General features: G+C 41.4%; 1 protein-coding gene across 2 annotated transcripts in view; it reads left to right on the forward strand.

Moving 5' to 3' along the window:
• Nucleotides 1–27989, forward strand: part of rerea (arginine-glutamic acid dipeptide (RE) repeats a) — a 180900-nt gene that overhangs the window by 80704 nt on the left and 72207 nt on the right. For both annotated transcript variants that reach the window (XM_008413332.2, XM_008413330.2), the window contains exons 2-3: nt 1205–1709; nt 13363–13433. In XM_008413332.2, the coding sequence (XP_008411554.1) occupies nt 1349–1709; nt 13363–13433 (432 nt within the window). In that variant the 5' untranslated portion in view covers nt 1205–1348. The remainder of the gene's footprint in view (nt 1–1204; nt 1710–13362; nt 13434–27989) is intronic.

Raw genomic sequence — 27989 nt, forward strand, 5'->3', positions numbered from 1 at the left:
CCCCCCCTTCGGAGCTGTCACTTCACATTATCACAGCAGTGACTGTCAGCTAAGCGCTGGATTGGGTTGGGGTGGGGAGCAGTCTAGAAGTATAAGCACACATGGATGGATGGGCAGAAATGTCACCAGTGGCCTGCAAAGACGCTAGTCTGTTAACTTTGTCATTGAGGATTGAGCTTCATATAAACCAAGTAGATTACTACTTTTACTGCTGAAATAAAATATAAAAAAAAAAACAGCATTACACCTCTGATCATATGTTACAACCACAAACTTCAGTGTGTTTTTATTGTGGTAGACCAACACAAAATAGTGCATAATTGTGATGTTGAGTGAAAAATTACTTTGCCAATTTTGCTTTTTTTTCTTCTTTAGAGGTCAGTTACTTGGTAACCAGATCTCCCCGTGTCATTTAAACTCAGTATAAATCCAGCTGTTCAGGGAAGCACACAAAGGTTTTTTTTTTTTTTTTTTTTAGAGAACATTAGCGAACAATCAGCATCAAGAACTGATCAGTATATTAAATGGAAATTTGACTCAATCGAATATGTGAGACTGTCTACAGGCAAACTGTCACCTGGTAAGATTAAAAGCCTTTTTTCATGCAAACATGAGATAAGACGTGGGGGGAATATCCATCTTCAGGAGAGACAGGGAAGTTGATTATAGTTGATGAGAAGATGGATGCAGCTAAAAACAAGACACACTTTTCAGATTCCAATTTGTGAAAAGTTTAAAAAATGTTTTTTTTTGTTTTTTTAGACTTCATTAATGTTTTGGTCTATCACGTATAATTACGACAAAATACATTGAAGTTTGTGGTGGTAATATGTCATTACGTGACAAAGTTCAACACAAAATCTTTCTTCGACTCTTTTTAAGCTCCTTGTAGCTACAAAAAGGTTTGATTTTCCTTCAGGTTCTTGCCTTCTACTCCATTTCACATTTAAATAAATCTACTTCTATATCTTTTATCAAGAGGAAATTATTAAAACTGAAACTGTTAACACTGCTTGTTTTTCTCTGGCGCATACATTGTTTTTAAAGAAATTTCCTCCCCAAAAATTTACGTCCATTAAGAATAACCGGCCTTGCTCCTGGTGGAGGTTGTTGTCTTTTATCACCAAAGATGCAAATGGTGCATGTACCAGCTAACAGTCGTACAGGAACAAACCTGTGCTAATCGTTGTTGTTTTATCCGCAGGTTTCCTGAAACACTGGGGTTGTTGGTGTGGCCGAATTTTCCCTGGATTTGACTGGTAAATTCAGAATTCTGAAGCCCAGGCTCACAGTCTACCTTTCACGGAGGCCCAGCCGTGAGAGGACTGAGGAAGGCACGTGGCGGATCATGACGGCCGACAAAGAGAAGGAACGGGAGAAAGAGCGGGACAGAGACAGAGACAGGGACCGGGACAAAAGGGAGGCCGGGAAATCTCGCCGGCAGGACGGAGACCGGGGCGAGAGCGAGAGCTCCAGGCCGCGCCGCAGCTGCACGCTGGAGGGCGGGGCCAAGAACTATGCAGAAAGCGAGCACAGCGAAGACGAGGACAACGACAACGGCAGCACCGGTGGAGGCAGCGGCACGGCCGAGGAGGCCGGCAAGAAGGGCAAGAAGAAGATGCCCAAGAAGAAGTCGCGCTACGAGCGCACAGAGAACGGAGAGATTACGTCCTTCATTACGGAAGACGACGTTGTTTACAGACCTGGAGGTGAGTTGGTTCAGTGGTGTTGACCTGTGATCTGTTTCGTTTCACCGTCACTGGGTTCAGTTCACGAACTTCTGCCATCTACGTCTGGTAGTTGGCTTTCTAACAGTCACAACTTTATTGTTTACAAGACAGGACTGATACGCTGTCAGGTAGTCTGGAATTTCATGTCAATGTTTTTCACGTCTTTTAATGCAATGAATACGATTTTATAATGTTGTCCTTCCGTTTTTCTCTACTTCCTCACATACCTGTTCCTTCTGTCCTTTCTAAAAGGTGTACTCCTACTTTTAGTCATTAATTTCTTTCCTTCCTTTATTGTCTTTTTTTCTAATTTTTTTTGGTGTGTTTTATACGATTCTCCAAAACAAATTTTCATTTTTCCCTTCTTTCTTTTCGTTCTTCCTGTTGTCCTCATATTACTCTTTCTGTTCATTGTTTTTCTCTTTCCACGTGTGCAACCTGTCTTTTTCTCTAACTGATATCCTACTTGTTTTTTTCTCCCTTATTTCGTCTTCGTTTTTTCTTCTCTCCTTGCTTCCTACTCTTCTTTGCTTATTCACATGTGTCCTTTCTTGTGTCCTACCTATCTGTCTTTCCTTTCATTTTTGTCTCACATTCTTTAAGGTCCTTCCTGGTCTCTTCAGTATCTTTCTTTTTTATTCTTTCTTTCTGTCTTTCTTTTTTTCCTTCTCATTTCATGCCTTCCACTCCATCCTTCCTAAAGTGAACATGTATTCTATACAAACCTTAGTATTTATGTTCAAAGTGAGGGTGGAAAAAAAACACTAAGAAGTCTGAAAAGTTCAGTTTGGAAAAGTACTTAATTTCCTGTAAAACTGTGCCTGTACCCTGATGTGAAACTAGCTTTAGGAGATGCGCGGAAACGAAACCTAATTGATTTCCCTTAAAGAAGCAGTCATCTCTGTTGCGATGAGCTGCGGAGGGTTTGCGGATTCTTCAAAGAATCAACTCTCCAACAGCAGAAACGCTCCCTCAGGCTAAAGGCCGATGCATCATGCAATCAATCCCGTGACCCACTCTGAGCTTTGTCTTGAGCCGAGTCAATAAAGCAAAGTGGTGCTCCACTAGATGATGTGATTGTGACGACAGCCGCGATAACGATTTCTTCCTAACACCATCTGACTCTCTGAAAGTCTGCCATCATTTCTGGGGCCAGAGGTTTCTCCAGCTTCCTGGAGAGATGTTTGAGCTGCAGCATGACGCCTTCGTCGAGTCGGACGTAAAGGAGATGGAAACGGAGCCAAGCTCATCCCAAGCTGTAAATGTGGCTTCTTCTTCACGTGTTGTGTTTATAAAGCGTTTGTGTTGCAGGTGAGCATGTCAGCAGTCTGAGATGGAGGCCAAGCTGGTTGCTCTCTGCTCTCCTGCTGCTCAGTGCTGCGCGCCTTACTTACAACTAAATCGTTGTCGTTACGTCTCTTCGTTTATGTAGGAGCTGGTGAAAGCTTAGGTAGTGGAGGAGACGCTCAAGTGTTTCATTAGGAAACATTGAAGGTTTCCTTTAACCCACCTTGTTTAATACATCGGAGGTTTGCATTAATTGATTCTTTTGCTGTTTTGATCATTTTTTTTCACTCCGCATGGCTAATGACTTGAACAACTATTTGGATGTAGCGTGTTAGATCAAATTGTTGTTTGAAATCACAGAAAATTGACGTTATGTTTGAGATTGTTACTTTTGGTGTTGACGCTGGTTTTAATCATTCTTTGTTCAGAGTTATTGTGCGCTGATTTCCCAACATCTCTAGGCTGCTTACTGTAACTGAAGTAGCCTGAGTGATAACACTGAAGTCTCATTTTCAGAGCAGTATTTGTTGTTATGGAGTGAAGATGTGTTGGTTATTCTGCCCAGTAATAAATAGTTTGCTTTTTCAAAAACGTAGCATTATTTTTAATCTCTAATGTCATGCTGGGGCTTCGTAATGCATCGTAAATATGCAGTGTCATTGTGTGATGTATTAATAGTTAACGTTTCTTGCTCTTATTGTTTGTGATAATGTCAGAAATTGTCACTTTTCGTGAATATAATATGTTCATCCTGTTGGGTGGATGCTTAAGACCACAGATTGTTGGCAATGAAAGAGAAGAGCTTGGAAAAAAATTATTTATTATAACTGATATCATAGCTGAAATATTAACAAACGATGTCCCACTTACAGGGTTTTACAATATTAATACTGTGCAGCTCTACTGAATGTGGTGGTAGACTTCCAGCTAAAAGGCCGGGTTATAAATGTAATTGTCACTTTTATCGCCCATTCGTACCCTGACACCAAGGGTTAACCAATAAAAGTGCAGTCAGTCTGCGCTGCATTGACTCGCCATGCAGCTCAAAGTAAAAAAAATAAAAAATCGGGGGAGGAAGAATAATGTAAACAGCCAATCACATCAATGAAACATTCAAAAGGTGCATAAACATAACCAACCATCTCGGAGGGCTAGCTCTATCCAATATTTATATTTCCACATCCGAGTGCGCAGCGTAGCCAGTGTGGGGGGGAATATTTATGTTTCCTGTCTTCTCCTCCAGTTAGATTGACAGGTTTCGAGGGGCTGAAATGTCATAGCCCACCCCCACCATGACGATGAGGGTTGTTAGATTGGTTTATATTAAGAACGGCTCTCGACTCGGTACTACAGCCTCAGCACCTACGTGCTCGTTTGTAATTTACCTCCCGGTGTCATCATGGAAGAACCTCCACCTCCCCGGCAGACTTCCTGCTGTCTCCTATCCTCATTGTTCGAGTGACAAACCATGCGTGTGTGCATGTGTGTATGTGTGTCTATCTCTCTGTGTGTGTGTGTGTGTGTGTGTGTGTGTGTGTGTGTGTGTGTGTGTGTGTGTGTGTGTGTGTTCTCATCCCCCCTCCCAGCTAGCCATTGGTAGCAGCCTTCTTGCAATCAGATTTGATGCGTGCAGCTTAGGCAGGCACAAAGCCTGCGATGGATTATGCTTTACTAAATGTTAAATCCCTTTATACCCGTCTAGTGACATACAATATGTAAAACTGACCACCCTCAGAGGGGGATTTGCGCCACCCCCATATTGTATGGAGAGCGACGGAACCGTGATGGAGAGCGGTTGCCAAAGCAGGACAGAATCTGCTCCGGTTGTGGGTTTTGATTGCTTTTTGTCACTTGGAGCTTCAGAAGCAATGCAGGCCCTGTGTCATCACATACAAAATAACAGGTAATCTAGTATTGAACCTTCCCAGTCTCCAACCACTCTCCAATCTCTCTGCTTAGCCTTTCTATCCCTTGAAGATGGTTTCAGGCAGCTTAGTGCACATCGATTGGATGGGGACTTGGTGCAAAGGGAAGTGTGAGCAGCCAGTAGGTGGGCCTGCAGCTAACTAAAGCCCTGCTGCTGCTGCTTAAAACGCAGAGAGGAGAGCGTCTGCGACGGCGGCCTGGGGACTGTGTCCCAGGCCATTTGTGTGGGGCAAGCAGCCCTGCACAGGGCGAGCAGACATGCCAGATCGATGTGAGCCCTGTGGCTGAGCTCGCACCACTTCTCCAGACCCGGATAGACTCCTCCAAGCCAGTTCTCTCTTCTTATCCACCCCCACTCCATATTGAAGATCCTCTCCTCGGAGAGTTTGCACATCGCCAAGAGGGGATCAATAGGAGACGGACACAAAAGTTGCCTGTACGCATGCATGCAAAGCACTCTGATAGCTACTACTTATGCAAAACGACATCTGCAACTGTTATACTAGTGCAGCCGCGTTTAAAATGTGATCTTTCTCATCCACACACCAGTGTCCTAAATACCTATTGGCTCCAGCCGCTGCATGTCCTCCTTATTTCCCTTCTATCCATCAAAATGGAACCTCAGCATGTGTCCTACAGCCCGGTTGCCTAATCAGCTGCAGAGAGACGTGATTTAGGTAATTTTAGATGCGAGACGGTAATGGTTTGTTTGTTGCAGCATACAGAAACAAATTACAGACTTAAAAGTCCTTCTGCGTTTCATCGTTGATGGGGACAGCCAGTGATTCTTGCTCCAGTCTTCTCTGCTCTCGCAGGATCAGATTTTGTGCATTTAAAGCAAGCTGCAGAGCAGTAAGATATGTAACACACAAACACACACGAAGCTCAATAACCAGGCTTCCCAGTTTCCCTTAACTTTCAGCCTCACTGATTGTAGTCGTATAAACATTTCATTTTCTCGGCGATTACCAGAACTTCAAGTTTCCACATTATGTTGTATTAAACGTCGTCTTTTAAGACTTTTTCCACATTACGTCGACCTACATCAATATATTTTATTAAACAGTCCCTCCTTATTTTCGCAAGTGTGGAAATTCACACACAAAATCAAATGTTTTTTTTCTTACAAATTTTCGTAATTGTAAGATTATTGTTTCAACAGAAGCAGGACCTTTTGGGTTTATTTCAGGACTACCCCATCTTCTTTCCTGCTGAAGAAGAGCATAACAAAGCATGATGCAACCTCTGCCGGATTTTATGGTAGGGAGGGTCTGTTAGGAGTTCTGTATAGTTAGTTTTTTTTTCTCCAGATATTTGTTTTTATTCTCGCATGACGTGTTAACTGAAAACATGACAACTTATGGCTAAATAAAATTTAGATGTGTGAACCTATTGTGATGGCACTTGATAGCAGCAGTGCATCATTTCAAAGGGAATTTTTTGAACAATGTGACCTTTGTGTAAAGTCTCATTAAATATAATGTCCCTCAGAAAGCTCCAGTGTAGTTGCAACAAAAACTGAGCTTAATAAGAGCTTGTGTGCTTTTATTTTATTATTTGGGAATTTTTAAAAAAAATATTATTTTGTACAAAAATGATTTAGAGATGATGAATATTTTTGTTAGGCAATTTGTGCATTTTATTCAACTAAACCAGATCCACATTTTAACATAATTTCAAAAGAGTAGAATTGACTATTTTATAAAAAAAACAGAGTGGAGGAAAAGTGTGGAAACTTTTCAGACTTTCTGATTGCTACAATTGAGCTGTTTTATTTATTTTTTATTTAACAAAAATATTAGCTTCTGCGATTTCACATGCCAAGATAATTTCTTTCTCACGATGCTTTGAAGAGGTTGGTTTGTTGTGAGAGTGTCGACTGTGAAAAAGCCAGTAAAATGTTACTCATTCAGCGTTGGACAACTGCCACTGCACATTAGCAAAACATATCCTCTGAGCTGCAAAGGCTAGCCGTCAATCACGTAGCTGCTTCTAGTCAGGCAAACATAAGGGACAAGCCCTGGGAATCATTTCCTGTTGAAACACGGCAGTGTGAATCCGCAGCCCGCCGTTAACGGAGCGGATCTATTTTTAAAAGAGCCTCGCTCTGCTCTGCTCTCTCTTCCTTTACGCTAGAGACTCTGGGAAAAGAGCTTTTTAGTGAAATCCAACCACCTGCCGACTGCTAAATGAGAAAGCGTGGGCTAGGCGAGAAGGAGAGGAGCGGGGTCGACGGAGGGGGGGGGGTGTTACTGTCAAAGAGCCTCTGTTTTCCCCCGAGGAGCTAAGTCAGCTGTAGACCTGCCTCTATTGTAGAGAGCTGATGGTATCGCTTGCCAGGTATTTCCCTTTGCTTTTTTAGCGAGAAGTAGGACTTGTTGGGTCGGCGGAGGGGAAAACAGGAAGGAAAGCTGTGGAGGAATCGCGTGTCCTTGCACCTCCAGGCCTTGTCTGCATGTGACACCAGCCTAGTGGGAGCAAGCCAGCAGGAAGCAGCAAACAGACAGGCTTGGACATCAGCTGGTGTGTCTCTGCAAGCTGCTGGAGTTTGTGTTGGATCAGTTCAAACACCTGTATTATTCTTCCCTTGTCTGTGTTAGCTCTTCCGTGTCGTCACACCCTCTGTACTTTCATTATTACATCCATTGTGCTGCTGATAAACTGCAAGCTGTAGAAATGAAGGGAATTTGACACCATGTGTAAACTTTGATCGGCAGTGTTTGGTTAAGCAAAATGCACAAACTGCCTCTTAAACATCTCAACATTTTGTATTGATTCAACACAGAGGAAATATATTTCAGTGGAATTATTAGTTACAGCTACGGTGGCTACTAGGCCCTGTCCACACTGTAACGGTTTTTTTTTTTCCATCAGACAGAAAAGTTATTCCCCCGTCTACATGGAAACGCTGACTTTTTGGACCCGAAACTGTTTTATTTTTTGAAAATGTTCCCCCTCCCATTTATTCTTGTGGATAGCAACAACAACTCTCTTGTTAAAGTTTTGATGTTTTAGCACAAAGTCTAACCTGACCTGTGACCTCAAACGTATCATATGTAATAATAACAGTAGTGGATTACTTGTTCGTCTTGTAATTTTAGTTTTACAATCCAACTCGATACGGACAAGAAGGTCAACTTTTGTCATCCAATATTCCATATTTAGTGGCACTTTCAGGTGCAGTAAAAACATTATTTTGGGCCTTTCCATGTTTCTGTGTGAATGAAAACGGTCCTGTGTTTGAAACTTTTTTTTCAAAGGTTGGTTTGTTGTGAGAGTGTAGACTGTGAAAAAGTGGGCAGGGCTTAAATAGCTCAAAAATCTTGAAGTACTGAATGTTGTTTTTGAAGGTAAATATTATAAAACTAAACATAGTTTTACTTGTATTTCCACACTAGTTATTTTCAAATAATTTCCACTGCAGAATGACTCAGGTTATTTTGTTATGTTGCAAGAGAGACATTTTCTTATCTTTTGTAACCTTCTATCCTGTTAATATATATATATATATATATATATATATATATATATATAGAAATGTTGCTGTAGGTTTTGCTAAACACATTTAATAGAACATGTCAGGGTAAAAATGACTGAAGATTGTAAAAGTCACTGAGAGAACCATCAGAAAATTCAACAAAATAAGAACATACTTTTCAAAATAAATCTACAAATTACAATCTGACCCTGTTGACAAGACAGTTACTAGTTTTACCTCCGAACCCTTATACCGTCTGCATTTACATTATTGTAAATGTGCAGATCAATTGGACCATTATACTAGAGGAGTTTTGTTGCATGCCTGCATGTTGATGCATGTGAGCCCAGCTCCACTTTTAACAATGCAGGTGCATCCTGCCTCATGCTCAACTCTCACCACCTGCTAGTATGACTTAAACAAACACTCCCTTTGATTTTAATAAGCCTGTGTCTCATCCTAAAATATTCGTCTCCCCCCTCGCCGCCCTCCGCTGCCGTGTTTACAAAACACTGTCTGTATACGTCTGTGTTCACGGTGCGACTCGCTCATTGTTTTTGGCTCAGCGAAGTAAAAGCCTGGCTGATGTTATCAGGAACTCGCCCCTCCCCTCCCCGCTGCTGGAATGCAGCAGCAAATTAAACGGCATCGTATTTGTTTCGAAGTAATGCACGACTCTTTTCGCTGAGGTGTGTTTTAGATTAGACATGCTTGGTAGCCGTAAGAGAACAGCAGCCCGAACAAGGAGTCGGAGTGTGTGTGTGTGTGTGTGTGTGTGTGTGTGTGTGTGTGTGTGTGTGTGTGTGTGTGTGTGTGTGTGTGTGTGTGTGTAGGTCATAATATTCAATATGGCGTTGCTCTTTGGAGTCAGCGGTGACAGTGTGACCTCTGTTCCTTTGTTCTTTCCTTTCCACCTTGTCTCCTGCCTCCATTCCTCCTGTCCTTCCTTCTTTCTTCCATCGTGTTCCTTCCTTGTCCTCCCTCACTTTTTGTGCCTCAGTTCTCTCCCTCTTAAATGGTTCCTATTCTTTTCCCTTCCTTCATTTTACTTTCTTGTGTTTTTTATGCATCCTTCCTTTATTACTCATCTCTAACATTGTCACCTTGTCTTTCTTTTCTTGTTTCCTTTCTTCCTTGTGCCCTTCTCCCATTTCTTTTTTACTCGACTCCTGCTCTCTTCCTTCCTTGTGTGATAGCTTCCATCTTTTTCCTTTTCCTTTCCCATTTCCTCATTTTGCTAATTTAAGTCCATTTTCCTTTATTTCCTTCCTCTTACCTTTTTCCTTCTTTGCCTCCCTCCTCCCTCTCTCCTCCCTCCATTCTTTTTACATTTTTTCTTCCCTTCCTTCATTCCTTCATTTGTTCCTTCCTTCCTTTTTTTTCCCTACTTTCCTTCCTTCTCCCCTTTTAACTTTTTCCCTTCCTTTTTTACTTCATTTTTACCTTTTTTTCCTTTGTTTTCATTATGCACCCTGCTGTAGGACTCCATGATGATAAAGATGAAAAGATTTGGTTCTGTAAAAGTCTGTAAATTGAGCATTAAAACGTCCGGCGCCGTGTCAGTGTGAGCGTGGAGCCTTTTCTCCGTCTCTGGTTTGGTGCGGTGGAAGCTGAACTTATTGTTGCTGAAGGAATGGGAGCACTAATCTTGCTAAGGTCCTGCTGTGGTCTCCCTCCTCCTATGGTGAAGGCTACATCTACGCACCCAGCATGCACTTCAGTCTTTAAAAAAAACAAAAAAAAACATCCCCCACACGTACACCCACTCCACAGCTAAACCTCTCTCCTCCCTCCCCTCTTCACCTCTACACTTCAGCGAGGAGACCCACTTCCAAAAGCACAAAATGGCAGGAATGTTTAACAATCTCCGACGACCGTTGAGGAACCAGGAGGCCCGTTTCCACCATGTTTCCTCCACACAGTGTCTCCCCTGGCGCCAATTCCTTCCCCCTTTTTTCATTCTAAAGGCAAATTTTAAGGTGCTAACTTTGCTTTAACTTTTGGAATTCATAGAGTTTTGCCTTGTAGTCGCTTTCAGAGAAATGCCCCGAAGGGCAGTGTACTTTTCACTGTCCGAAATTAATTCAAAATGTGCTTTTGACGTTGGAAGAATGGACTGCCACGCTGTCTGTAAGTGATTAAAGCAGATCCCTGTCCCCCACCCTCCTCCTCCCTCCGCCGCCGCCACCCCCACTATCTTTTTCATTCTCGCTCTCTCTCTCCTTTGTGCCTGTTGATGTGCTCATGGGCGCAGACACGGAGATTTGGCTCCTCTAAATGAATTTGCCGCCAAGGTGAGGGGACACTAAACCCTAATTCCCCTGATTTGACTTCTCCGAAACATGTCATCTCCTTCAGATTAGACTCTTTTGTTCTCCGACCCCCTCCCAGCCCCCTCCGCTCCCTCGCCAACTTCTCTCTGTCTCTCACGCTGCCTGTGTTGCTCACAGATCACACAATAGGACTGATGGACGTTTTCATTCATGTTATCTTGTAAATGACTTCCAGGGATGCTGTAAAAGGGGGACAGGAAGAGGCTAGTAGTAAGAAAGAGATATAATGCGTTACTCAGACCGAGCGTGGGCGATAACCGCTCCCCCCCTCCTCCTTCTCATCCCTACATCCGTTAGAACAGCTCATTCAGCTCACAGCAGATAACAAGCCCACCCTGGGGTCTCACACACATGCAGACACACTTAGGGAAAAAAAAAACAAAGCAAATGATGTCAGGGATGCTCTTGTACACACCAGCACCTCTACAAAACGGTATCTTGGGTGTCAGGGCCATTTAATATCTCCCCCTGCCTCTCTCTCCTCTGCCAGCGGTAAGATAAACCACAGCCGGATCGATAGCTGTGTTGACACAAACAAATAAATAACAGATGATGGCAGCGTCAGTCACCGAGAGAAGTGGAGGAGGGAAGAAAAAGGTAGCTGCAGATCTTTTGTTAATTCTTCAGCATCAAACCCGCTCAGCGTGTGTTTTTTGGTGAGATGAGCGCCAGCAGTTTGTTTGTCAGTGTAAATCTTGCCTCCGTTGGCTTTCTTTGAGGCAGAGAGCTCACAAAGACGTGAGCCGTCGCAGCAAAAACCAGGAGTTTGTTTGATTGTTTTTAAATCAATAGAAAGCAATATAGAGCCGTGTTTTATGTTTTTGTATCAGACGGAGCAGGGAGATTTGTCTTTTCTTTACGGTTGGGTTTCACACGGTACAATACGTGTGACATTAGCGGTCGGAAATCTTCCTTTTGCAGTTTAATAACACGCGGTTGTGTCTGGAGGGGGCCGTTAGTTGTTTCCTCTTCCTCTTATTTTCTTCTCAGCGGAAGTGGCCATGTGTTTACGTCCTCAGCAGCGTGATTGTTAAGGAGACAAGAGTTCACGACCTGGCCATACCACCAGTCACATTTCATTCAACAACACAGCCGGCTCCTCTCACTCGGTGCTACAGGACTGACATCACTAACCACCGTTTTAAAAATAGATAAGAGAGAGAGGGCGGATTGCTTCTTTTTTTTTTTTTTCTCTAATTCTAATCCAAAGCTAGTTAGACATATGTAGTGTGTTTGGGGATTACATATCCTCTTAATTTAAACGTGCTATGCTATGGGATCGTTTGAGTGGGACGTCTCTGGTGGTTACTATGCGTCACATTTTGTGTGATCATGGGAGAGAATCAAGAGAGCAAGAGAATCTGAAAGACAAAACAGTGTTGTAAAAATTGAAAAAGAAATTCATATTTTATTGCAGGAACATGATCCGACATTGAAAACTGCATTGAACTCAAATCTTTTGAGCGGAGAAAAAAAAAAAAATCACAGGATGTCAAATAAGTTTTTAACAAAACTGATGCAATTAAAATTCCTTTAATAACAATATTTTCTTGTTGGGATCTGTAGCAAGATGGACTTTTTAAATATGATGGGATTAAACTGAAATCTGGAGGCAGAAACACTCCATGTGGATCTGGGGTGAAACAAAGGTTGCACATCAGGAAAAGTACGTCATAGTCTTTGGTAATGTGAGTTGTGGGACTTTGAAGGCGTGGAGAACTTATTGGGGTTATAAACTTCTTTTAAAATAGCAGGAGACATCAAATATAAGTCTAGTGGCCTCTGGTAGAAAACCTCAGATGTCATCAGTGGGCCTTTTAGCAGGACAACGATGCAAAACAGGAAGTTTGGGCTCTGAGAAACAGTCAAAGATCCTTGTGTTTGTCTGCTTCAACATTGTCAAATGGTGCGGAAGAAAACTAGATGCTGTCCTGTCACGGCTGCTGCAAATATTGATCACAGGATCTCCAATAATTGTCACTGGTGAGGTGATTTTGTTAAGCATTTACTTTATAATGGGATGAATACTTTGAGTTAAACTAAAAAAGCTGCATTTGTGTAACTATTAACATAACTACATCATGAAGTAAAAGATGATTTTAAGACCTTTGGCACATCTTTGCTAGGATTGCCAGTAAATGTGGATGGCACTTTGAAAATGATCCCAGAAAATGTAGTCAAAAGTTGATTTAAAGTGCGAGGAAAATTGTCAAATGTCAGAAAACGAGTTGCAGGTTTGGTCCCCTCCAAGGTCGCCTCCATGGTTACGGCCATGTGGCGATGACTCGGTGGAGGTGGTGGGGGTTGGGTGGGATGAGGTTAAAGTCAGTGTTGCTCACTGGTGTATAAACGGAGTGGAACAATAACATAATTCCCCTTGAGCGTAATGTTTGCTTTGGAAAGGCAACCTTGTAGCGCTCCAAAAGTCTTTAATCCTATTACTCGCATTCCAATTGAATTTGACTCGAGGAGAAAAATGTCTTTTCAGCAGAGGTAACGGCACAAGAAATAATGCATTGCCAAGTCTGACTGCTTAACATCATGAAAGCTCTGATAAGTATGAAAATCATCTCTAAAACCCCTTTTTCTTCCCATTTCTCACTTGCAGATTGTGTGTACATCGAGAGTCGGCGACCCAATACTCCATACTTTATTTGTAGCATTCAGGATTTCAAGCTGGTGAGTAGATTTTTATGTCTATTTTTTTTCTTTTTCTCCTGCTAACCTGAGATGCAGCACAAACCAATCAAGCTGGGTGTTTAATGCTGTAAAATTGATTTGCGTTGCTTGTGCACGTGGCTTACATCTGCGCTGATTTCAAAAAGATGACTTTTCGTGTCGAGTTTTGTTGCCCGGACAAGCAGGAAGGCCCTCTGGGAGTCTGCTTTGAATATTTACCACATTCGCAGTCCACTGCATGCAGTGTGTAATAATGCTCGTAATGAAAATATAGATGTTTGTAGATGCACTTAATTGATTTAATGGAGGAAACCCTCACCGGTTTTAAATAGATTTTTCTACAACCTAATGTGACCAAATTACCCCTTTCCCTGCATAAAGAAAGAAATTAGTTTTTAATTTGCTGCAAGAATGGCTGATTCATCAAGCTCAGTCAGTTTAGCAAAGAGGGGCTTGTTTTCTAAGCAATAGGACACTTGTGAACACACACACACACTTGTATTTGTTGTCTCGCACTGCATTCTCCGTCTTCTGAAAGGAACGCTGCATGTTAGTTCACCACAACAGATTGGTCTTTGTTGTTGCAGATGAAAGACGGTGCATTATTTTTGGAGAGATTCACATACTTTGCTTCACTGACACACATGAATCATGAATATTTCAGGGCCACATGCCGATCATGCAGAAACTCTTTCAAGTAGCGCGCAGCGTGATCTCGGTTAGCTTTCCTGTCCCTCTGTGTTTTATCGCCATCTGTAATAAAGGATTTCTTGATGTCAACTGCTTGTTTCTTCTTGACGGATGAAAATTGCACAAAATCTATGTTTGACTGAACCTGAAACCACACACGCAGTTTTGTTAGTTTTTTAAAATTTTCTCTGTCTTTTGTGGTTTTGCTGTGGTCATGTTTTGTGGCTATGAAACTGTATTTTTAAGGCCAGAAATATCAGTGCTGTTTGCATTTTCATCCCACTGCAATGTGGTGTCATGTCTGAGCGCTACAGGAAACATCCTCAACATAAAGCGTGGTGGTGTTAGCAGCACCATGCTGTGGGAATAGCATTAGTTCTGTAGTAACTGTGCGATGGGTAGAATAAATTGAGCTAAAAACGTAGCAGCCAAAGCATGCCCATCTCATGAAGTACCAATAAAATACAGAAATATCTTTGTTTGCATCTTGACCAAAATGTTAAAAAGTGCAAAGGATCTTTCTGGATAGAGCGTGTTTTAAATAAATGAAGGTCAGTTGTTGTGTGGACAGGAGGTTTTAAGGTGAGCCGTAGGACTTGCAGCCAGCTCCCCACAGCAGTGTGACTTTAATCGGATTGTACCTGGAAAGTGCTGAGTACCGCTCCCCTTTCTCTTGCACGCAGAATTTAGCATGAAAAGCTACAAACCTGCCCCTTGATTAACAGGGTTCGGGGAGGTAAGGGGGCAGTTAGAGGTAATTGTCCAGGGAGAGAGAGACAGAAAACTGGCTGCTTTAGCTGACCTCTCCCTTCAACTCTCTGTATCCGTCTCTCTGTGACTCCCTCCCCCAGTCCATCTGTAATTAATGACCAGCCATCTGCATGCTTGAATGTGTATGAGCAGACTACACTCTTGTCCTCCTATGTTAAAACAACAAGCCCTGCTGGCTTTTTAAACAACTACAGTGTTTTTAAGTGAGTTCACTTTGTCACACGGCGACAAATCACAAAAAAGGGCCTGCTGCTGCTGTTTCTGTGCTAATGCAGTGGAAAAACTCCCAGCTTGTTTTATATGGGCCTTGATGGAATAAAGGAAATGTTTGACCACTGTACTGTTTAGATGAGCAGTGTCATCTCACTCGTCCTTGTAATGATACATTAAAAAAGGAGCAACAGCAGAAACCATTCTTCTCTTTTCCCTCGTCTCCCCCTTCTTCTTTTTCTTTTTCTTCGTCTTTGTCCTTCCCCCCACCGTTTATTTCTTGCCTCACAAATTATTGATTAACCCCCCTGCCATTCATGGTGTAACCGGGCTTCAGAGGCACAGCACAGGGAAAGAACATTTTATTGGTCCTGTACCAAACAACCCCATCGATATTACCCCTCTCGCAGCCATCTCCATTTTCACGCCTATCTGATCCAGTCTTTAAGCTGAGAGAGTGTCACTTGTGTTCTCCATCTAATGACCTGTGAATCCAATTAGTGCTTTGTATAAACCATCACTGTGTTGTGTGGGGATGGGCTAACTCTTTTCCTCTTCACATATTGTGTGAGAAATCCGCAGACTTGTCTTGATACACAGATTTGATCTTCTGTACAGAAACTTGGACTGTCGGCAATAACGGATGCAAATATAAAAAATACAGGAAGAAATAAGGGGAGGAACAGAATCAATTCTTAGATCATGATTGGGGTCATTCTTGACTTGGAGGACAATCATTTTCCTCCGCTTGTTTACTCAACAGTGGCAGCTGCAGTGACCACTGCAACCTCTGTGACTTATTGATCCAGTTATATAGATTTCAGCCTCCTGCCTTCCTCCTAACATGTCTGGCCGGCTACAAAGATAACCACTGGGAAGCCATTATAGTCATTTCAACAAAATGTTTAACCTTCTACTATATCTTGGCCTATATTTAAGTTTTAATGACAGGAGCCAAACATTTATTATTATAAACATACCAAGTATCAGTTGTTTGGATTGTTTTCTTTTTGTTTTGTTTTTGTCTGCGATACCGATCCAAGTCAACAGGCATTTGCCAAATTGACTAAATTTCATTAACATGAACAAATACTTGTCGTGTGTGTATACACTTCCTAGTTGTGCATTTTTTAAATTTATTTATTATTTTTTTTGTGAAACATAACTCCTAATTATTTTTGGAAAAACCATGTATCAATCTTTTTGTAGAGCACATTTAAAAAAAAAATAATAAAAATAATAATAATAATATATATATATATATATATATATATATATATATATAAAACACATTATTGCACTTGGTGCTGTTTGGCTGCACCCTGAGAACAGAAATAAAAAAAAGACTATGTTGCTTTCTACTATGAGTATCAGTACGTATTAAGGCATATTTGGTGTTTGAACTATTAAAATAGGCAGTTAAAAGCATTTTTAGAGAGTATCTTTATTATTGTTTTAGTATCCGATTCCTGTAGACATTCTATGCTAATGTTAGCATGTTTGCTCTTTGCTTTCATATGGCTCATTGATAATTCGGGTCATAACATACAGTGTTAACTATTCATGAGCTGACTAAACTTACTAAAAAGCAACTCCTGATTTATAAATGAAGTGTTTTGCTTTGAACATCATAACATTTGATGACAGGTGTTTCAGCAGCTCTCTATTCTGAAAGTTGGCTGGGATTCACACAGACACGCGTATGGATAGATGCAGCAGCGAACACAGTCCTCCTTTGTCTTTGAAACATTGTAAAGACTGAAAAACATAGTGATTGAAAGGAAACCCCTATACTACATCCACAAAATTGGGTGCATGGTTTAAAATGTAATTTTGCCAACTGGATGTAAAAACAAGCTTTCCTTTTAAATTTGTCAGACTAATGTGCCCAAACAAGTCACTGAGGGGATTGGCTGACTAAATCACAGACGGTACAACAACAGCAAGGTCTGAATCAGGACTTTCTTACGTAATAGACGCATGATTTGTATATAGAAACTGTGAAGTAGGACATTTTTATAATACCCACTTGATTTGTAAAGTTTTTGTAACGTTTTTGCTTCCTTAGACACACAGACTCATTGTGGTGATTTTATTCTCTCTCTCGTTGTGCTTGAGGTTAATTGGGGCCCTTCAGTCCTCGATGCCTGGTTTTGATTACTGTTGTGATTTTGTAATTAGTTTACCTTCTCTGCTTAATGGAGGAACATTATTGAGGTGAACGTTTGTGTCACGACTGTCTGATAGATCTCCATACCGGTTGTGAATCTTTAGATTCTCGCTCGACTATCTGGTTCAATGCGACACGGTCACACACACACAGCAACGTGCAAACCGCTTGTCGTGAGCGCCGAGTCTTTAGACAATGAGGCAGCGACACCATCAGCACATCTTTCCTCCAATCCTGAAGTCACAGATCAATCTTCCTTCTCTTACCTTAACCATCTCCTCTGTCTCCATCTCTCTCTCTCTTTCTTCCATCTGTCTCTACAACTCATCCCCTCTCCCCTCCTCCTCATCTGTTGTCACTCACCCCCACCACCTCCTCCTCCTCCTCCTCTCATCCCACGTTGGAGTCATTGTGTCCATGTCCTCGACGCTCATTGACCCTCCTACCTCTCTCTCTGCTTGTTTCTAACCTCATTTGCTGTTATTGGCCAAGTCAGCTGTGTCCTGTCCTCCCTCCCCCCTTTTCTTCTCCACATCCTTCTCTCTCTGTTTCATCCCAGCTTCTCTGTCCCCCCTTCCTCTTTCACTAATGGAGTGATTGCAGCATTTCTCCCTCTGGGAACGAGGGGATTGAGGAGACTAGTACACCATCTCAGACACACACACACACGCACACACACACACGCACACACGTTTGCTCTCCTACTGTTAGTCTCGCACACACAAATCTCCAACCAAGGATCTTCCTGCTTCTGGACATTTAATTAGAGCCACGCACAATGCAATTATCTTGCCACAAGTCCATCTTGCATGTTGTAGGTCTGAGCAGCTTAAGGAGACAGAGGACTTTCCCAGTCACGTTGTATTTACACATTCTTTTCCCGTTTAATCAGGCGGTATGTCTATAATTATCAGAAATATGCTTGGGCTTTCTCTCCTCCATCAAATATGTTTAAGCGAATGTGTGAAATGCACTGCTTTTTTCTGCTTTTTTTTTTTTGCGCTCTGCGCTAGCTGGAAACTAACTCATCTATGGTTTTAGCTAATTTATTGCTGTCAGTCTAATTTATCAGACGTGTCAAAACAAAAGTGGTGCTTATAAATCACTATTCACGCTGATAGTTTGGCCGTTTATCTTACAGACAAGATTTTGTGGAAGTGGATTTGGCTATCCTCTACATGTCTAATCTGTGTTTTTAATTGATGTTAACGTGCGCCAGCTTTTGTTTCTGATGTTTTGATTTGTTACTTTATTTACTAGCAACCCAACAAGCATGCTTTTTCTGGCCACTAGCTATTTTTATGATTTTCTTTTTTTCTTTTTACTTTTTTGTCTAAGGAGTAAAGCGCTTAAGATGCTAAATGTATAAACAGTAGTTTTGATCTATGTTTTCGCATCCACCTGAATAATGTGTAGTTGCGCCACTGCCTGTAAATTTACTATGATATACGTATTTCAAAATAAAATTATTTTTTTCTTGACCTGACCTGCTGGCTGACTGTTTTGCAAATAAACTTATCAAGACTTTGAGTAATGCTTCTATTGAGAGAGTTGAGAGAGCAGTGCTTTTAAACATTTTTCATCTGTTGCTGCACACTTCCTGTCAGTGGGCTGAAAGAAGGCGTTTTGCAGTTTTGACTTGCTTAGAAGAAAGACAAATTTTGCCTTTTGTAGATATTTCCCTTTGCAAAAAGGGCCGACAGACATGCCGTCAGTCCACTCATCACTCTTATTAAGCTAAGGTTGCTTTGTACGTCCATGCTTGATAAGCTGCAAAAGCAGTGTGTGTGTTAGCAGCTGAATGCACATTGACTTCCAGGGCAGATATCCCCAGTAGTTTACCAGCTAATTCCTGCTCTTCATACAACTCTATGAGAAGTAATTTTGCCCAATAAACACATATCATATTTTTACTCACATTTATCAATTGGTGAGAATGTCATACTAGCCATTGCCTCATCAGGGCATAAATTCACTGTCTGCAGTGATCGTAAATGTTTATGTATGTTGACATGGGACAACTTGTGTTGTTTTGTTTTGTGCATCAACTGGATGTTTATCCTACTTTTCACCACTTATTGTTATGAGCCGAAAGCTCATCATACCGCCTTGGAAAAAAGCCACCTATTCAAAGCCCATAATTAAAAATGTTTGATAGAGATGCAAATATATGTGCATAAATATGCATTTTTTAACATGAGCAGCTATTAGTTTTTCTGCAGACCTTGACTTCCAGGCCTAATGGAATCCAAAGTGCTCTGAATTAGCTTAACAATGAAATCCACAGGCTAATTAACTTCTGTCCATCACACATTCAGATCAATGAAAACATTCCACTTGATGTACATTTGCTGTCAAAAAAAAAAAAGAAGAAAAAAAACTACTTTCCTTCCATCTTTCTGTGCTCTGATTTCTCCCGTGATTCACAGTAGCGGTGTCAGTGGTCTGTGATGATGCATGCTGCGGGAAGTCAGTGAATGTGACAATCCTGGACTGTAACGCTCAGCTTCTGTACAGACTAGAAAAAGTCTCTGGTTGGTGCCGAGGCGCTGCGATGATGGGCACTGGATGACTAGACAGTTGTTGGCTTCTCTCTTGTCACTGCCTAGGAGCTGGAGTTTCCCCCTCTTTATCTTCCCATTTCTCCCCCTCGTGACCACCCTCCACCCAAGCCCCTGCTGAACATTTGAAATGCAATTATGGATCAGTGAGCACCACCATCAGTCGCACTTCTTGTTAATATTTATCAAGTAGAGCAGCAGCCGCTGCCATCTCCTGAGAGAGGGGCGCTACAGTCATTAGAGGCTATTTTCTCTCTCTCTGTGTGTGTGTTTGTGTGTATTTGTGTTCGCTCCATTTCACAGTCCACTCAGCTGCTGTGAGCAAGCTAGTACATTTTGCAAGCATTAACATGTGGGCATTTACAGTGTGTGTTGTGTGTGTGGGTGTGTGTGTGTGAGAGTTGCTGTCTTAAGTGTCTGCTTGTCTTTGTGCTTTGTGTGAGGAAGCGCCTTTGACAAGGGCATCTAGCTGTCTGTAGACGGGGGCCGGCCAGGCAAGCTGGCTGCAAACTGCTTGATTGAAGCATTCTTCCTGTCATGTTTACCTCTGAGTAGCAGCCTTAAAGCAACGGGAACCAAAGCAGAGCAGCTGCTAAAACCTGAACATCCTTTGACTGTCACCTATATTCAAATTGAGTTCAGGACAGAAAAGTGATGCCATGTTTTTGTCTCCTAGCTGCCAAATGGATGCAAATCTATTTACAGCTTGAAAAACAGATTTAAGGTGTACAAAGCCTTCTGAAATTATTAATAGTTATTTCAGGGTGCATTCACACCATACCTGTTTAGTCCGTTTAGTCTCGGTTCGGTTGACGTGAACTCTGGCTCAGTTCAAATGCATATGTGAATACAAGCGGACAAAACAAAGCTACAAAACCAGGAAGTGGACTAAAGTGTAAGGCTTTCCAAAGATAAGTTCTGCAGTCACTAAAATCTAACCCCACTTCCTTCTTCTTTGTTGAAGAAGGAAGTTGCTTTTAGTTTCTTCTTCAGCGGTTTTTATGTTGTTCCGATCTTGGTGTGGCGCCCCCCACAAGGACGGAGGTAAACAGTTTGTTCAAAGGATTTGGTCGGTTTGACGCATTGCAGGTTGAAAGCGAGCAGCTCCAGCTGAAAATTTAACAATTGTTCCAATTTTGGTCCCCAATTTAACCTAGTCTACTAGACTATTGTGTGAAAACACCCTATTATTTTGCACATCATGTCATTTTATAAAAAAAATCGTTAAGTGTAAGCTTCACTCCAATACCCCCGAAGTCATATTAAGTTCAAGCAGTTGACTTTAGAAGTCACCTGTATGTAATCATCTGATTTATTCTCAGTATAAACCCAACTGACATGTGTTGGCAAAAACTTGAAGACAAAGGAACACGGCACATTAAAATAAACCATTATTTGAGGCGTGACCGTGTGAAAAAGCACAAAGGGTGTGAATGCTTTCTTGAGGCACTCCATTTGACAACTAACTAACTTGAGTCTACTGGTAAGGCTTCTTTTTTATTTTAAGGTGACGTCACTTACAATGTTACATTCGATTATTACTCGTCTATGAGGCAATGCACTCTACTAATCCTGCCTTTTTCCCATCCTCTCTTCCTCTGTCTCTGCACACTTGAATTTTCACCGAGGTGAAGCCTTTAATCCATTCTTTGTAATAACATTAGGTCATTTAGCCGAGGTGGCGGGGTCACAGGCTGCAGCAGCTGCTGTTTCTGTGCAAACACGCTCTTAGGCGGCCGCGGGCCTTCAACGCCGTAAAGTATTAGTCCTACTCTGGTGTCAGTTTGCATGCTTGGATCGTCGCTCAGTTTAAACTGAGACAGGCATGCATCTCTCAGACAGCGCCAGAACTTGGTGTCTTTAAGGAGGCAGGTGAGATTGATTGTCCACATGTGCATGGCGATAAATTAACACAGCAGCCAAAGTTAAGCTAGCCCAGTTCAGACCCGGATAGAGCTGCATCCAACCCTCTTGGTGGGCTTGAGCACTACACTCAGTACTCACTGCGGCTTCCTGCCGCCTCTTTTTATCTTCTTGGGCCGAAGCCTATGCTTTACCTAAATGCTGCTATGGAAACCAGCTGCTCAGTCATCTCTTTCTCTTTCTCTCGGATAGACTACCAGAGGAGAAATTGGAACAGAGTTTTAGGTGTTGGTGTGATGATTACTTTCCCAGATATGGAGTGGGTGCAGCCTGCAGACAATGGGTGGGTGGGGGGTTCGCCTTGCTGGAGGGGGCAGTGGTCAGAGGCTATTTAAAAGCTCAGTCAATGACCATCTCCTTGTTGGTTACTAAATTATTCATCACAAAAGGCTTCTTCTTTTGGACTTTCATTTGATTAGCGGTTGCAAGCTTCACAAAGACTCATTCGTGTTATGCAGAAGATGCCTAGCAAATCTGCAGAAAAAAAACAAGACTTTTTCCTGGAGGTGGAGGGGGAATTTTCATCAAAGTTTCACTCCTAAAGTAAATTCACCAAGCACTCTTAATGCAATGTGATGCATCGTTGCATTTTATCTTACAGGCTTTATGCAATGAGCTATCAACCGCTCAGTCATCTAGGAGTGTCTGAATTTCAATTTCTCTTATCTTGTGAGTGCAACTCCCTCCATCTTGATTGTGTTCTTTTTCTTTCTTTTTTTGTTTTTGTTCATTACTTTAAATGACCAGAGAAATGTTCAGCAGAACTAAACCGCATCCCGGATTGTCTGAAATCACCAGAAACGCAAAACAAAACTCGCTTTTCTTTCTTTCCCTGATCCTCCACAACAAAGACGCCTCTGAGGTTGTAAATTATGCCCACCTCTCAGACGTTGATCATGCGTCCCAGCTCCGTTTTGTGAAATGCGGTTTGGTTTTATTTATTTTTTGCAAACATTCAGTCTAGAAGTGGGAGACGCAGCACTGAGAATCGTCATTTGTGTTACTCTAAGCAGTGAAAAGATCACAGACGCGCTGATCTTGTAAAACTGATGTCGTCTTGTTAAATCGGCTGTGCCGGTTTTCCTGCAGGAATGTAAACTGTGGATGGATAAAAGATTTTATATATTCTATTAAAATCGCAGAAATGATTTCAGTTTTTATTTGTACTTGCTCAACATTGAACCAAACACACAGTGTTTTAATGACACAAGCAAAGCAGTCTGATTCCTGCAGAAAAGCAAAATCACTGTAGATCCAAAACATGAATATATCTTTATTTTTTTGGGTTGGTAATTTCTTTTTCTAGATTTTTGTTTCTTTTCAGCAACAAAAACATGATATGATTCACACTTGCTTTATTTCGCTCAAGTTTTCTCTTTAGTAAAGATCCCTCAATGCTTGTGGTAGTAATTCATATTAAAATTAAAAGCAATAACGTAACTGATAAAAACAAAAAACACTAAATTACAACCAAAAAAATGTTTCTCGAAAAATAACATTTGTAGGATGTAAAGAATACTTGGCTTTCAAACCTTTGTTTTTTTTTTATGAATTAAAATCTTAAAACTATAAAAATCCATGAAGTAAAAGGAGCCTTTCCCTGAAACAGCCTTTGTGGATAAATATCAAGTTGTTTCACTGGGTTACATTTGAAGGTATCATAGTAAATGTTAAATACAAATGAAAGCCACACATTGGTAAAACTGTTTTAAAACCATGAATCATTTTTCCTTTCACTTCACATTTATGAGCCGCTTGTTATTGTTTTATCTCCCAGAATCCCAATGAAACCTATTTGTAAGGTGCTGTAGTTGAGATTGGGCCTTGAATTGTAGACAAATCCTCTTTTTTTCTTTCTCTCTCTCTCTCCCCCTCTCCCCTCCTCACTTTGTTCTTTCAGCGTTTTTGTTTTCAGTGTCTCAGTAGCTGCATTGAACATTGCTCCTGTCTCTTTCTTGGTCACCCAGCACTGAGTAAGCAGACACTAAACACATTTGTGTGGACCGGTGAAGCTTTAATTGGATTGCCCTCTGCTCTGGAAATGGAAGGCTAATTTTAACCCTCCTCCCAGTCTTCTTCCACATTACCGCTTTCTTCTGTTCCCCTAATTTTTTCCTCCTCCTTTTTCTGCGTCTACACCTTTTCCTCCCACCACCCCTTTTCTTCTTCCCTCTCTCTCTCTCTCTTTCTGGTGAAGTAGATATCTGGCGTGCTTTGCCGCTGGTTCTCAGCTCAGCTCGGTGTAATTTCCAGCTTGTCCAATGTGTGACATGCCAATAAAATACGAATGAGAGAGAACAGGAGAGGAGAGAGGGAAGGAGGGGCGGAGGCTGCAACGCTGTGGAAGTGGAGATTTACAGTGGTATCGAGTTCACACGCTTCCACTAGGGTCCTATTTTTCCCCCCCCTTCTCTTTCTCCATTAAGGAACACATGGTGCAAATTAACTCTTGCCAGCAGGGAGGGTAAAGGGAAGGAAAGAGGGAGGAAGGGCATCGGTCAAAGAGAGGAGCAGACGGGAGAAGAGGAAATTTCAAGGATTGCTGTGAGGTCTGAGGAATGTCCACGCTCTGTACCTTGAACCCGCAGCCTTTAAAACAACAGCAATATCCCCACAGGCTGCTATCCGCCGCGGCTCCCCTGCAGCACCTCTGCAATCTCACACAGACCCGCTGACATTTTGTACATGTGTTGCAGCTTGACTCTCAGCTCACCCCATCTATCCTCCATCTCTGGATGCTTGTTGATCTAATGCAATACAACTGGCGCACATGTGCTCGCGCTTTGATCGCGAAAAGAAGGATCCCTGTGTGTCCAAGGATCACTCATATGCGGTTTCTCAAAGCAAAGGCAGCCAGGATGCACACTACTGTGCAAAAAAACTGTGAAGCCACTTCCAATCTCTTTCTGCTCGCCTCGATTCGACCATCTGCTGGATGTCAACTTCTCTCCTTTCCTTTTTTTGTTTGTTTTCAAAACGCTTTTGCAAAGATGATCTGAAAACGCTGGTAGCTGTGTCTGTATTGGGTTTGTTGCGGTGCTTTTTAAAAAAAAATTATTTACAGATAATGGGTTTTGAGAAGTTTAGAGCTTGAGATATTGTTTTATAACCCGCTTCAATCTTCTCCACACATCTTTGTTCCTGACCTTTCTGCAGAGTTTCTTGGTTTTCACGATGCTGTTTATTTCCTCATGCTGTCTAACAAACCTCTGGCCTTCGCAGAACAGCTGGATTTATACTGAGACTAAATCATACACAGACTCTTTCTGAAGGCCAGTAGTTTCCCTGGAATTTATTTAGAGGCATCGCAGTAAAGTGGGGCTGTGCACAACCAACAGAACGCAATGTACAGCGCTTAATTATGAAGTGGAATGAAATTAAGTTCTGAACTAAATAAAAGAAAGCAAGCTTTACTGAAACTTTACTGAAAAATCCACTTCAAATTTTAAATTACCATATAGTTTTCTTTTCAGCTAATAATTATGATCATAAAACCTCAATAAAACATATTTAAGTTGACTTAAAATGCATTCCTGCCTAAGTTATCTATGTGCAAACACAACATTGACTAATCCCTTGATTTTAGAGATCTTTTTGTTTGTTTTTTTTTTTTTTTATTGACTCCAGAATTGTGTACATACCTAAAAAAAAAAGAGCAAAACAACAAACTAAGTCAGTTCTTTTCAGAGATTGTCATGTCCTGGACTGAGAATAAAAGAAATACTTTTATGAATGTGGCTTGTGGTTTCCGACTGATTTAAAAAGTAAAAACAAAACAAAACAAAAAAACTCCGTTGCTCTTTAACACTCCACACAAAACGGCTTCAGCGCTTTTAATTTATTCTGTAATGTCTGATCATACCTGGCTACTTCAAAAGAAAGTAGAAAATCACAGCAGAATGTATGTTTTCCAGTTTTTGTGAAAAGCAAAATGTACACTTGTTTTTTTTCCCACCCCCAGACACACAGGATGAGGATTATGTATTTTCCATGCGGTGCGTCACGTTTCCGCCCGCTGTGGTTGGCGTAGCATGCGCTTTGATGGGCGAGTCTAAATTGTTTTTGCCTGTCTGTCACTGCCAGCGGATCGACTGAGTGAACCACAGCTGCCAGTGCTGGAGGGGGGCGCTTCACCACACTTGTGCACACTCTTTATTTAGTCTGCGGATAGGTGGTTTTTTTCCTCCTTCCCAGACAGAAGAGATTGCACACTTTATTATTCCTTCATTGTCGCTCTGAACCACCCTAACCTCTAAATTCTCCTCCATCGCGTTCTGCTCTTTGCGAGAACACACCTCCGACTGACTCTCTCTTCTCTTTCGAATCTTAATCTCTTCCAATCACGATTCCTACTGAGATTCCCCAGCAAAGCCTGTTTGTTTTATTTTTTGCCTCAGTCCTGAAAATGTGCTACAAAGCAGCATAAACACATCCGTGATGGTAAAGACATTTCCTGCCATCAAAGGGCCGAGCTGCGCTATCCCCCTCAGTAGCTGTATTCATTTCTGCTCCCGCCACGCTCAAATGCTCTTTGTTCTTCTCTTTATAGGAATGTACTTAACAGTTCGACTGTGTTGTGTTTGCGAACAGAGCCGCCTTTGTTCCAGCAGGCGGTTAACACTTGTATACAGAGCAAAAGGGGGCAAAGTCTGCATTATTAAGCTCAGTTAAATTAGCTGAACCACTGTTTTAATGAAAAGATTTAAAATATGCAGACCTCCCTCAAGACTCTTTCTCTCTCTCTGCTCAAATCTCTTCTGTCTTTAGCAGGATGTAAAGGTTTCTTTCTCTCCCTGAGCAGTTGTAAAGACAAGCTGCTGCATTTCACTCTGTTTGGAGCAAAAAATTTTTTCCTTTTTTTAAATGTTTTGATCCATTTAGCTGCTAAAACAAACTGAGTGGGTTTTAAATTCTTTTTGAAGCAGCAGCAAAACAAGTTTGTTGTGTCAGATGCGCTTTGTGGAAAAGTAATTCATCAAGAGCTACATTAAAAAGCATTATTTATTATTATGCTCGACCTCAACGGCCTCACTTTACAGAGCATTAATGCGACACGGTGCATTTTGATCTGACTGTAAATTTGAGCTTGTTGAGATTTCAATTCGTTCTTATATGTCCACGTTGTTGGAAACTCGTGTCTGATATTTTTTCTGATGACTGACATGAACACTCCTGATGTGTGGAAGTTGTAACTGAGTGAGTGTCAACTATTTTCAGGCCAGACGGGGTGCAGTTTCCTCCAGTGTTTTATAAGCCTGGCGGGCCACCAGATTTTAGTTGTGCCCCCACCAGGCTATGCATTGCTTATTTATTTAATTTCTTTTTTAAATGTTTGCATTTTTAAGGCTTTATAGTTGGTTTTCAGGTATTAATCTTTCAATAACACATCATTATCAAGTGATATTTTCAAGTCTCCTGTTAACTTTAAACATTTTTTGACTCTAAAACACGGCGGGCCACAGGATGATTGACTGACTGAGTACCCCAACCACTGGGCTTTGCACAAATCTGAGGTTGTGTAAAAATCAAGTCATAAGAAGATGTAACGATAAAAATAAAAAAAATTGCATTTCCCTTATGCTGCTAGAGAGTGAGAGAGAGCAAGACTTGTAGCAGGGAGCAGGGAGCCTGAAGGGAGTACAGGACAGTTTCTCTGCTTAGTTGTTTTGAGGATTTGGGAATGTCTGTAGCCTTTTGGGAACGTCAGAGGTCAGGGAAGGCTCTATGTTCTCCAGAGAATGGATCATCTACATTCTCTGCAGAATGTAGATCTACTTTTATAAACATATTTTTTGCACTTAAAAAAATGTGATATTTAAGTTTTTGAAATATTCACCAAAAATTATGTTCAGATAAATATCTTTACAAAAAAGACAATCATTACATTCCCTAGAATAAAACATTCCTTTTGGAGCCTGTTGATCATTTTGCCTTTGCTTTATTTCAATATTAACTGAATTATAGCTGCAGATCTAAGCTTTACAAAAGAACAGAGTTCAGAAACTCTGTTTGATCTGGCTTCTCCGATTGTTCTTGTGAGATCTCTATCATTCTCTCTCTCTTAATATCGCTCTGCTTTTATGTCTCCTCCTTGATGTGGGCATCACAAAATATTTTTACTGTTGCGACAGAGGGCTACGCACAAAAAAGAAAATAACATTCACACTTCTGGTTCTTTCTTCACACTCCTTGACAGGTGAAATGGGATGATTTAATGTGCAACCCTGTCAG

Source organism: Poecilia reticulata, linkage group LG7 (genome assembly GCF_000633615.1).
Source record: "Poecilia reticulata strain Guanapo linkage group LG7, Guppy_female_1.0+MT, whole genome shotgun sequence".
Lineage (NCBI taxonomy): Eukaryota > Metazoa > Chordata > Actinopteri > Cyprinodontiformes > Poeciliidae > Poecilia > Poecilia reticulata.